Source organism: Cannabis sativa, unplaced genomic scaffold (genome assembly GCF_029168945.1).
Source record: "Cannabis sativa cultivar Pink pepper isolate KNU-18-1 unplaced genomic scaffold, ASM2916894v1 Contig1, whole genome shotgun sequence".
Taxonomy (NCBI): Eukaryota; Viridiplantae; Streptophyta; class Magnoliopsida; order Rosales; family Cannabaceae; genus Cannabis; species Cannabis sativa.
The window spans coordinates 354,887-367,385 of NW_026870037.1; the positions used below are offsets into that span (position 1 = coordinate 354,887).

Sequence of the window (12,499 nt, forward strand, 5' to 3'; positions counted from 1 at the left end):
GAAATTATGTGTCCAATTAATATCAATAAGTATTATAAAAATCAAAGGTCATTCAAAATAATTTATACTAATAGAATGATAATTAAATACAACACCTATTATATTTATATTTGTATTAACCGAATAAGTAAAAATACAATTAATTACCAAAAATAAAAAAAAATAAGCTAACAATAATATAATAATCCTTTCAAAAAGTCAAAATAATAATAATAATTTTTCAGAAAAAATTCACTATATAGTTGTGATATTTTTTTAATTCTATTTTTTTATTTTATTAGTTATTTAAATTTATATCTATTTAAATATTTAAATAAAAAATATCCATATTTAAAATTTTGTAATTGATAAGAATTATGATGAATTTTAAAAAGAATTTAACAAAATAAGCTAACAATAATATAATAATCCTTTCAAAAAGTCAAAATAATAATAATAATTTTTCAGAAAAAATTCACTATATAGTTGTGATATTTTTTTAATTCTATTTTTTCATTTTATTAGTTATTTAAATTTATATCTATTTAAATATTTAAATAAAAAATATCCATATTTAAAATTTTGTAACTGATAAGAATTATGATGAATTTTAAAAAGAATTTAACAACATATTTTATTATTATATATTTATTACCTATTATTATTAATATATATATATATAATTGTAATAGTATACATAATTAAATATTCAATTACAAATCCTTTGAAAATAAAATATATATATTCAATTATAAAAGAAAATTATATAAGGATTCTAATACCACAAATTTATGTTTACGCATAATAATAATAGTAATATTAGTAATTATAATTATATATATATAAAAATTAAAAAACATTAACTAATCAATTATACACAATATATATCAAGTAGAGACTCTTCCACTTTACTTTGATTATTACAATTCCTCAAAGTCTTTTCATTTTCCTACCTACCTTTCAAGTTTTTTTTCTTTCTACATAACATCTCACACTCATGCAATAGTTTCTCTATAAATATAATTCATTCTCTACTTGATCTCCTCACACTCTTCTCTCTCTCTCCCTTTCAATCTTTTAAAACTTTTTTTTTTGTGTTTTCTATTTTCATTTTCAAAAACAATGGGAGGAAAAAATTAAAATGTCATGGCTATGGAGAAGAAATCATCATCAACATTATCATCTCAATCACAAAGACAATGTCTATGAAGAAGAAGTTTAACAATAGTAATAATAATCATAGCGAAGAAAAATATGTGTGTGTATCGAGTGTATTTATAGAAATTTAGTATTGATCATCATGTTTTTAGTTTATATTAGTCATGCCATTGTTTTAAGAAATCGACCTCTTACTTGTATGTATATATATTTAAACAAAATTTCATTCACAAATAAGGGAATCTTCAACAAAAAATTAGAAGAGTTTTCAAGCTAAATTGTTAGGCTATCATGTATGTGTGACTTTATTCTATGTGTAATTTTTATATTGTATAATTATGTTTTCTTCTTTTTCTTTTAAAGAAAAAAGTGTAATTGTATGTTAAGTTGGATGTTTAATTACTATTATTATAATTAAAATAATATATATGATGTATTACATTTTAAATTTAAAAAATATAATTAAAATTACATATTATTCTAAAAATCATCATATTCTTAATTATTTAATTATTGTACATTTTTTTATTATTTTTAAATTAAATTTCTTATAATAATCATAATTATGTAATAATAATGTAATTGATTTATTAATTCATATACATCTTTTCATCTACTTTTACATTTTTATATAATTCATAAATAACTTATAATATATATGATATATTGTTATATAAATAAATAGCATTTTTTTTACTTTTTCCCTAAGTAACTTATTTCAACATAATAAATGTATACATACCATTAACTTATTTCAACTTTCAAAACAACACAAATTTAAGCAAACTTATATCAACTATCTTTCATTTTGATTTAACAATTATATATAAATATATATTATTAAAATTAAAATAAAATAAAAATAATATATACCATCAAATCATTTCTTATTAATAAAATTAATAGTGTCTTTTTAACTTTTTATAACTTACACTATTATTATTATTATTATTATTATTATTATTATTATTATTATTATTATTATTATTATTTCTTTTAGTGAAATATAATAATAATAATAATAATAATCTCATAATTGATTCTTCATTATTTAGTCTTTTATAAACAAACTAATTATTTGTATTGTGTATAAAAAAAATCCTTTAAGTTTTTTAACAAATAAAAAATAGATTTTTTTATTTTAAATTATTAATTTTAATTCAATATATATAATATTATTACATATATAAAATAATAAAAAATTATTCTATTTTTCATTTAGAAATAATTGAATAATAGCAAAAGAATAATTTATAATATTTTATTTATTTAATAAAAATATTAACAATTACTTAATATATGAATTTTTAAAATAATAAAATAATCATAAATTAAATTTTATTTTTCAATAATTATAACAATCGCATGAGACAGAATATGTTTATAACTATCTCGCAAGTGCTCAACTAATTTCATACGATACTTATAAAATTTTAATTACTACAAAACAGTAAGACAAATAAATTATAGAAATAATTAGTCGCATGAATCATAATTTTCTTTTCATCATTACAATTTAAGGTAAAAATTTCACATCTACATAATTTATTAAAATAAATTCCCTTACAAAACATTTCATATAGAAAAATTCTATCACTAATATTTTTTATATAAAATCCTCATTTTTTAATTTTAGAAAATATATAATATTGTGATAGCCCATTTTACAGTTGTCATCCTACATTCAATTTTGTAGAAAAAGCATTTCACTGACACCACAAAATAAAATGTTAAAACTTTTATAAATAGTATGTTAAGAAAAACGTTTAAACAATAATTCAAAAATAACTACATCATCAGTCACAAGCTTGCATTATTAAATTCAAAGACTGTTTTCTTTTTCTTTTATTTTATTATAAAAATACATGTTATTTCTTTTGTTAATTCCACTATTTAATATTTATCACAAATTTGTTATATTTTCGTGTATTATAAAAATAACAATTTTTTATTTCAATAGTATTACTTTATTTATAACGTACACATAAAAATATTATATTTTAGATTATATCATTAAATAAATAAAAAAAATTATAAAATATTTACAAAAGTTGAACAATACCGCGCAAAGCGCGGCTTAGTTCTCTAGTTAACAATAAAGCATATATCTCTCATATATTTTCAATTTAGCTCAAATTAGTAAAAAAAATTTAAAATTTGACATAGTCAATTTTTAAATTCTAATTGATTTATTAAATCAATTAATTAAGTCTACAAGATGATATTATCCCACACAATATGAGATTATGAGGACCATGGGCCTATATAATCAAGCTCCCAATAAGTAGATCTGAAATTTACTTATTAATTCCTCCTGACTTCACTATAGATTTGAAATTGCACTCTTGATTACATAGAACGCTATGTATACCAAATATAAATACGTTATGATTATTTATTGTTACAATCTCAATAGTCATTGATCCTATATGGACGGTTCATATCTAGTAAGGACAAATTTACTATTTCACCCTCTAATATATTTTATCCTTAAAATAATTAGCTCTTTGTAAATGATATTTGGGAAAACTAATATAATTATCGAAACGAGTGTTCTATCATTTATCTCGTTTAGCCAAGCTCTAAGAAAATTATCGCTTCACTTCTAAATAGTTATAGAAGTTATAGATTCTATATCTATGATTAACGTTGTCACTCAATTGCATTACCGAATTTCCAAGATGTAAGTATGGGCTATTCCTACGAGTAAACTGGTAACGAACAAGTCAAAGAACCAGTATAGTACAATTAAGTTAGAACTTAACCATCTCAGGATTGCGATCAATTGACCTAAGATCAACTAAGTGATATTAACTTAGAATTAGATATAACAGTAAGTTTATAATATCTTTTCCATTTCTACGGTACAATATCAATCCAATCTGATGTATAGTTGATACATCCGATCCAAGTTTGCTTTGCTAATGCCCTAGAAAAGACATTCTACTTACCCAAGTATAAGCAAACTATATTGTTGATTATCTCATTAGTGTAAATCTAGTTTACTGAATAATCGTGGGACTAAATAGTTTGAAGTATATTATCATGATTATTTTCCACCGTGAAGACAATACTATAATCATGAATAATAATATGTTTTGGATTTAACTCAATTTATATACTAAACATGTAATCATGAATTTGACTTGTGAACCAATCAATATAAAATAATTCCTGATCTTTTATTAATAGTAAATTAGATTATATTGAAATGGGTTTTATTTAGGGCATAAAAACCCAACAGTTATAACATAGAGCTAAAAGAAATAGCGATGACCCATCATACTATGGTAGTTATAGCCGAGGCTAACAATGAAGAAGAGATTGAAGATCTAGACCCAAGGCTCATTGATGAACAATCACAACTTGGGCCAGTGGAGGAGTTAGAGGAGGTGGTATTAGATCCCATCAACCCTACCAAAAATAAAAAATGGTAAAGGGTTGGGGGAAGAATTAAAGTAGCAATTAATTTGTTTTTTAATGGAAATCCAGGATCAATTTGCCTGGAGCTATCCTAACCATGTCGGGATTGACTCGAATGTCATTTGCCACCACCTCAACATAGATCCTAACTATCCACCAAGACAACAAAAGAGACGTCTTCTTGATCCTGAGACACGGAATGCTCTAAAGGAAGAGGTCGACAAATTATTGACTAACAACTTCATTAGAGAGACATTTTATCTAGTCTGGATTTCAAATCTAGTTTTGGTCCCAAAACTGATTGGCACGTGGAGAACTTATATAGACTTCTCTGACCTAAATAAAGAATGTCCAAAGGATTATTTTCCTTTGCTCAGAATTGATCAGCTCGCTGATGCCACGGCAGGGCATGAACTATGTCATTTATGGACGAATATTTTGGATATAACTAGATAAAAATGTATGTCCCAAATCAAGAACACACGAGCTTTATGAATAACACGGGGCTTTATTGTTATAAAATCATGCCATTTGGACTAAAGAATGCAGGAGCTACATACTAGCGTCTCTACATGAAAACATAAAATTTATAGGGGTGTCAGACATTCCCACCCCAAAATATGATATAACATCTTCAAACATGCTAAATCCTATATGTATTAGGGACGAGCTGAAAAGGTGCGACTGTGAGGTAGTTACAAAAATCTTTGAAATATTTATTTAAGGGGAGGATGGCCCCAGCTCTAATGTGTTCGACACTTTAAGTGCATATTTTAGGGGAGGATGGCCCTAGCTCTGATCTAGGTTTTTCTTGCTAGCTTGATTTCATGAAGAGATAAGAGATCAATATGATTATTTAGTTTATGCCAATGACATCTGGAAGGCAGTGCATAATAAGTACAATGCCACTCATGACATATTGGCTTATGAGAGAAATGCTCATTCTAATAAGATGAACATTTTGACAAAGTTACGAAGCTGGAGAAGAAGGTAAAAATGATTTACTCACACCCCGTTGATAAACAATAGTGGATTGAATAGTTCTTGACCAATGACATTATTTTTCTCTTTCGTGTAGATTTGTGAATAGATGACAGTATGTATCTTCACGGACATGTCTATTTCACCGAGCCTCTCTTTGAGACAATGCCCAGATCGTTACGCCTTTCGTGTGGGACGAAACTTACCCGACAAGGAATTTCGCTACCTTAGGGTGGGTGTAGGGTGGACTATTTCAAAGTGGACTCCCCATTCATTAGATAGAGAAGATCACCAAGATTTCGTGATCCACTGTAACAAAAATGGAGAAAATATTTCCTTTTAATTGGCGACTATAAAAAAAAATCTAAAAATGTTATGAAATTTATATTAACTGCATTTAGTATAAGTTCAAGACACATAAGAGCTCTAACTAGCCATAGTCTTTTTTTAGCTTAGCCTGACACAATGCATACACCTCACAAGGGAATCCATTTAGGCTTAGGGAAGATTAGACTTTGCAGAAAAGGAATGTGCCTTGGATAATCCACATCTCAAGGTCAAGTGCTGATGAGCACATTGAACTATCCATGTGCTTAGAGCCCTCACAACCCAAGAACAACGTAATTATCAGGGGCGCGCTCTACCACTAAGCTAATAGCCCGTCGTGCGGGCCTCCCACTGGGGGCCCAGTATGCCAAAAGCGAGAGAAACCCCATCCCACTAAGATACCCCTAGAGAGGGATAGGGCTAGGCAGAGCGAAAAAGGTTTTCTATGAGATGGAAAATGAAAACTATTAGTCCACAGGAGGTTTGTGAATAAGTGATTGTCTGCTAAAGGAGTATCCATCTTTCTGCTAAAACGAAAGAATTAAAAAACGAAGAGAAAAAATAAGAAAAACGCATAAAAAGAGTTGAAGTCCGGGATAACATTGTAGTTGTTCAAATAATAAGAAGTCTTGTTTAGTAATCCTTTCATTCCAACTTAAAGTGTAATATTTATATATTAAACTAGGTATATATAAACTAAAAATATATGTTAGGAGAAGAAGAAGGGAAGGGGGCAAGGTGCATTTACAATTTAGGTTAAGTCTCTTTTTCTTTTTCATTTTTTTTTATTTTAATTTATTAACTATTTTAGGAAAATTAAATTAAAATTGTAAATACATGTACACCTTGTCACAACTAACAAAATATAGTATTAAAACAGAGAAATTTAAAATAACCACTTGAGGCTAGCTCAAGTGGCTATAGGAGGGTGTGTGTGTGTTGGAAGTCTTGGGTTCGAGTCCCAGATTATGCAATGTAATATATAAACGCCTAAATAAAAAAAAACAGAGAAATTTAAAACGCAATGTTTAGTATTTAATCCGTAAAAAAAATATAGTAGTTACTATTTAAGTATGCCCTTCTTTTAAGAAAAGGTTGGGTACAATTTAAATTGATTTAAAGAACATTTCAATCAAAATAATATGTAATATACTAATATTACATTAAATAAAGTGCAAACGTTTTCTCTAAAAAAAAATAAAGTGCAAACGTACAAATTGGTTAAAATCTCATCGACCAAACGAATAGAGCTGATCAAACAAACAAAAAGCACATTAAAAAGAAAAACAGCTAGAGAAGAGAATAAAAATCATTGATTTCTACAATTCCCATTTTCTAAGTTTTAACATTAAAAGGAAATAAAATACAAAAAAAAAAAAAAAGTAATAGTATTTCTCCTCTCCTCACTTGTAAAATTCAAAGTCAGTGTCAGGTTTCTTCACGTTGGTTCGATATCCCTTCTCAAAATCTTTAGGAAGAATCACATAACGATTTTTGCGAACTGCATGCATTCCTGCTTCTTGACATATAGCAGTAATCTGTACAAATCCATTGAAGAGTGTTACCAAATTGCAGTAATAAAATAATATACATTTAGGCAATGGATTTTGTCCCCTTTTATGTAAAGGGGACATTGCACAAACTTTGTTTTTATGTAAGTTTAACATGCTCCAGACTTTTTTTTTTTTTTTTTGATAAGTAACATGCTCCAGACTTAATATGATGTATTTTGGATTTTCTAATGATTAACAACCATCCAACCATTTATTAATGCATGGTGGACAAAATCTGCTCCCTATATACATTTAAAGTCATGTGATTTTCCTTGTTCACAGGTACCCAGAAAACTCCCCCAAAACATTCTTATTAGAAACTATAACAATAACATGGCTGTTGAGTTGAGTCAAAGTGAATGAATTATATGAAAATGATAAGTTGCTAAATGCACATAATTTGGTGAAATGTTATCTCTTTTTAGTAGAAAAATACAACAAATCCGCAGTAATAATAATAAAAAAGAAAGCATGTTGACTGACCTCAGCAGCACTAATTTTATCTGGCCGAGAGACATAGTCCTCTAGATCCACCTCATCACTCAAATTCATTTTAGCAGTGCAAACCTGGCACATTAAACAAATCAGAATGAAGACCTTTCAAATTTCAACATCCAATTGCTTGCACTAGGTCTCCCATAATCAGAACAGAGTAAAAAATTGGGTTAAACTTAAGTAAACAATAACCACACTATTATTTCAAACATTGGCCTGCAGATATTTATGCCCGAATTCAACATACAAAGATTTCAATCGATGGATATGGATTGAGAGAGAGAGGGAGAGCCAAAAAAAAACCATTATAGCAGGAATTATCAGCAGAAGTATTACCAATACTAAGCTAGAGACTTACGTTCCATGTAAAAAAGATCAAATATGACTTCTATTGTCAAACAAAAAGGTCAGGGAAAAATTAGCCAGACCACATAATGCAGAGTGTGAAGGTATAAGGATCAAGGTATGTTATGTAGAACAAGAATTTTAGAAGCCAAAGGTGAAGGTGAAATTAATTGTTTAACGATCAAGAAATAAACATCAAAATATTACATTTTCGTCATTTATTGTAGTCATATGCTCAAAACTCACCTGAAAAACAAGTCTCTTTTGCCTCCTATCAGGCAAAGGAAATTCAATCTTCCGGTCAAGTCGTCCAGGACGCAGAAGTGCAGGATCCAATGTATCAGCTCTGTTTGTAGCCATGATAACCTTCACATTCACTGTTTGATCAAATCCATCCATCTGAAAATAACTTAGTTGTTAATAAGAGTTGAGAGGCAGGGTTCGAAGTAAAAGAAGTTGTTTCAACTCCAAAATTAGATCCTAAAATACGAAAAAGTATAGCCTTGCCTTTGCACATTACAAGACTAGAGATGACAAATTTAGTGATCGAAATTAATACTTTTCAACAAATAGATATATCTTCCAGTCTACCTGATTGAGAAGCTCCATGAGTATACGCTGAACTTCTCTATCAGCTCCAGTTTGAGCATCAAACCTAGCAGTCGCTATAGCATCTACTTCATCAATAAAAATAATTGCTGGAGCATTCTCTTTGGCAAGACGGAAGACATCACGAACCATGCGAGGACCCTGAACAAAAAAAATACGGGAAAGTAGTACCTTTATTAGTACAGTATCTGTAATTTACGATGAAAAATATGAAGATAAAGCAGTAGTACCGTACTAGCAATCTAATCCTAGTGTATTATTATTCCCTAATCCTAATTTCTAAGTACCCAATCCTGCAACAACAAAAAGATTAAAAAACCTATAAAAATTCATGAGGTTTTATATTTAATACCCATATCCATTTCTAACACCACTGTCATAACTCAAACAATACGTATGACCAACACATTTATTTCTTTGAAAATAATGATAAAAACATGTTCTCGAACATTAAAAAGGTAATGAAGAGGCAACTCAAAAATGTTGAAAACAAGATCCAAGTATATACACCATACCTCACCCAAATACTTCTGGACAAACTCTGAACCAACAACTCTGATGAAGGCAGCAGTGGTGTGATTAGCAACAGCCTTGGCCAACATAGTTTTACCCGTACCAGGGGGGCCGTAGAGCAAAACACCACGGGGAGGATCTATACCAATTTGTTTGTAGAGCTCATGGTGAGTAAGCGGTAGTTCCACTGCTTCACGGATTTCTTGCTTCTGAATATCACATCCACCAATATCCTAGCGCACCCAACAAAAAAAAAACCTCAGCATCATTCAAACAGTAATGAGACCAAATGTCTTAAGGGAAGGTAGCAAAAGATAAATAAATGATACGTAGAAATAAAATGGCACTCATAAAATGAAAGTAAAATGCAATGGAGATATATCCTTCATCAATAACAAATTCAATTAGAAATAAACTCATCACTAATTCATGAATGTGCCTTTTCATAATCAATTATCATATAACAATCAGTTCACTGCATATCCCATCTGAGCAGAAATAATAGTAATAACATCATACAAGGTGCACAATCGAACAAAAAGAACATCCCAAGAAATGCCCGAAATAATGAATTTTGGTCTAGAAATCAAATTTTGGATTCCTAAAAACTAAGTGAGAATAAGAATCTTTGAACTAATTTAGAAATCCAAAATTCAGATCACCGCTAATTTCAACAAGCTAGGGGCTCACTAGGACATGACCTTTTTTCTTTCTAAATCCATATTACAACTAAATCATGAGGAGCTCGGGAGAAAGAGCTTGGTGATAAATATATATATACACATATATATATATATGCCTTGAAATCCATTGTAATAAAATGGAATTCAATTTCCCCCAACTTGGATTGCCACTAACATCAAAAATAAAATCTTTAAACTAATTGTACTTTAGAAATGATATTGTCGTTAAAACGCTTGAAACAAATGATAGCAAAATTATGGTACGGTGCACGAATTTGAAAACCCTAAATTTGAATATCTTTCAGATCAAAGATGTTAGGTAGATCGCTTGAAAGACAACCCCTAAATTCGATTTTCTGCAAAGCCTAGTAGAATCAATGTCAACAAAAAAGGAATCGGGCTTACAGAATAGGTGACATCGGGCTTCTCTGACTGGCTGAGAAGGGAAATACTGGAGTCGGCCTCAGGAGGAAGAACGTCGACAAGGGCATTCGAGTGGCGATGCAAAGCAACAGAGGCAGAGGGCTTGAGAAGCTCCCGATTGATGGTGCTGAGAATCCTGACGTAGTAATTGGAGCCGGTGGTTGAGCCCACTATCCCATTATTCTGATCAACCATTTCCATGAACTGACCAATGACGAGGGGAACCGACTGGATCCTCTTTACCTCTTCTTGGGCCCGAAGGAGTTCTCGCTTGAGATTCTTCTGTTCGTCCTTGACGTACTCCTCCTGGATGTCGATGAACTCGAGCTGGCGTTGCAGTGATTTCTGGCGACTGTAGAGATCGTCCTCGTCGGAGGACTGGTACTGTTCGGAGAGACGTGGGTCAGCTCTCGTCGACGGGAAAGATGCCGGTGGCTCCAAAGGCTTGGGGTCCATTAGTAGAGCAGAGGCCGCCATAGCCGAGAGCTTTGAATACTACTGCGTATAATATGAAGGGAGAAAGAATCACTTTTACACTACGTTCGAAATTTTGTTTGCTAAACAGAACAGAAGTGTAGTTATGAGATAAGAGAAAGGCATCACGTGCCTAACACCCTTATAAATGTAGGGAAATTTGATTTTATATACTTAAAAAATTAAAAAAATTTATTATTAAACCAAAAATCTAAACTCTAAAAAAACTACATCTTTTTTTTCAAAACCCCAAAAATAACCCCCTCACAATTCTCTCTCTGCATCATCTCTCTCTCTCTCTATCTCACATCCCAACCGCCCACCCTCACCACCACCTCCGACCTCCATCCTCCGACCTCCGACCCTCACCGCCGACCACCCGCACCAACACCCCGACCCAGCCCCACTCTCTCGGACCGCCCAAAAGTCGCACCCCGAAAGCCCACTTCCTCTCTCTGAAATCGAAGAAAAAAAAATTGGTCCCAGGTCCGATGGGGTCCGACCAATCGGACCCATGGTCCGACCATCGGACCTGGGACCAATTTTTTTTTTCTGCGATTTCAGAGAGAGGAAGTGGGCTTTCGGGGTGCAACTTTTGGGCGGTCCGAGAGAGTAGGGCTGGGTCGGGGTGTTGGTGCGGGTGGTCGGCGGTGAGGGTCGGAGGTCGGAGGATGGAGGTCGGAGGTGGTGGTGAGGGTGGGCGGTTGGGATGTGAGAGAGAGAGAGAGAGAGAGAGAGAGAGAGATGATGCAGAGAGAGAGAATTGTGAGGGGGTACTTTTGGGGTTTTGAAAAAAAAAATGTATAGTTTTTTTAGGGGTTTGGTTTTTGGTTTAATAATAAAAAATTTTAATTTTTTAAGTATATAAAATCAAAATTCCCTAAATGTATTATGTATAAGAGCATTTTTTTTTTAAATCATCTCTTTTTTGGGCATATTTATAGTTGTCAAAATGTACAATCATTTCTTATCAATTATTAACTTAAAATATTGGAGACGAGTATCCGCCCATCTTGTGCTTTGTGGCGGATACCTTTTTTTTTCTTTATTTTTTATGGTTTTTCTAGGTTTTCATCCCCACTAATTAACCTTTTACACGATCTCTATCCATTTTCCCATCTACTCTTTCTGGCCATGACCACCACGATCTACCTCTCCTCCATCACGATGTCTCTCTTACCGCTTCCCTATTTATTTAGGGTTCGATGTGCTCTGTTGCACCACTGCTCTAAATTTGGTACCATGGAAAATATGCTAAAGAATCTCTCCACCAAGTTTGTTCTCACTGACAAAGAAAGAGTGGTCCATGAAATTGGTGAATCAAGTATTGTTACTACATCTACTGCTCCTCATTTTGTTGTTTTTGCCTTTGTGTTAACCCATAGGAAGGTTAATGAAGATGGGTTTATTAATCAGATGTCGGGTTTGTGGGCATTTCGGTTCCCTGTGACCATAAATGCTCGTCGTGAAGATTACCTCCTTGTTCAATTTGGGTGCTCTGGAGATATGCAACGCATTCTGTATCGTCAACCATGG

At 31.3% G+C, this 12,499-nt stretch overlaps 1 protein-coding gene across 1 annotated transcript; it reads right to left on the bottom strand.

Moving 5' to 3' along the window:
* Nucleotides 1-6,950: 6,950 nt before the first annotated feature.
* On the bottom strand, nt 6,951-11,074 carry LOC115719601 (26S proteasome regulatory subunit 6B homolog). The gene is made up of 6 exons (XM_030648699.2): nt 10,472-11,074; nt 9,386-9,616; nt 8,853-9,011; nt 8,508-8,660; nt 7,905-7,988; nt 6,951-7,406 (listed from the first exon to the last, which is right to left on the bottom strand). Exons 1-6 carry the CDS (start codon nt 10,964-10,966, stop codon nt 7,272-7,274), a joined length of 1,257 nt encoding a protein of 418 aa, XP_030504559.1. The 5' UTR covers nt 10,967-11,074; the 3' UTR covers nt 6,951-7,271.
* Nucleotides 11,075-12,499: the final 1,425 nt, after the last annotated feature.

What these genes read in the sequence shown, in the direction of transcription:
- LOC115719601 (XM_030648699.2), bottom strand. Translation starts at nt 10,966, where the DNA reads ATGGCGGCCTCTGCTCTACTAATGGACCCCAAGCCTTTGGAGCCACCG. An exon ending in AGCCCGATGTCACCTATTCT is followed by an intron (nt 9,617 to 10,471) that starts GTAAGCCCGATT and finishes TGGGTGCGCTAG; the next exon opens with GATATTGGTGGATGTGATAT. An exon ending in AAAAGAGACTTGTTTTTCAG is followed by an intron (nt 7,989 to 8,507) that starts GTGAGTTTTGAG and finishes TTAATGTGCCAG; the next exon opens with GTTTGCACTGCTAAAATGAA.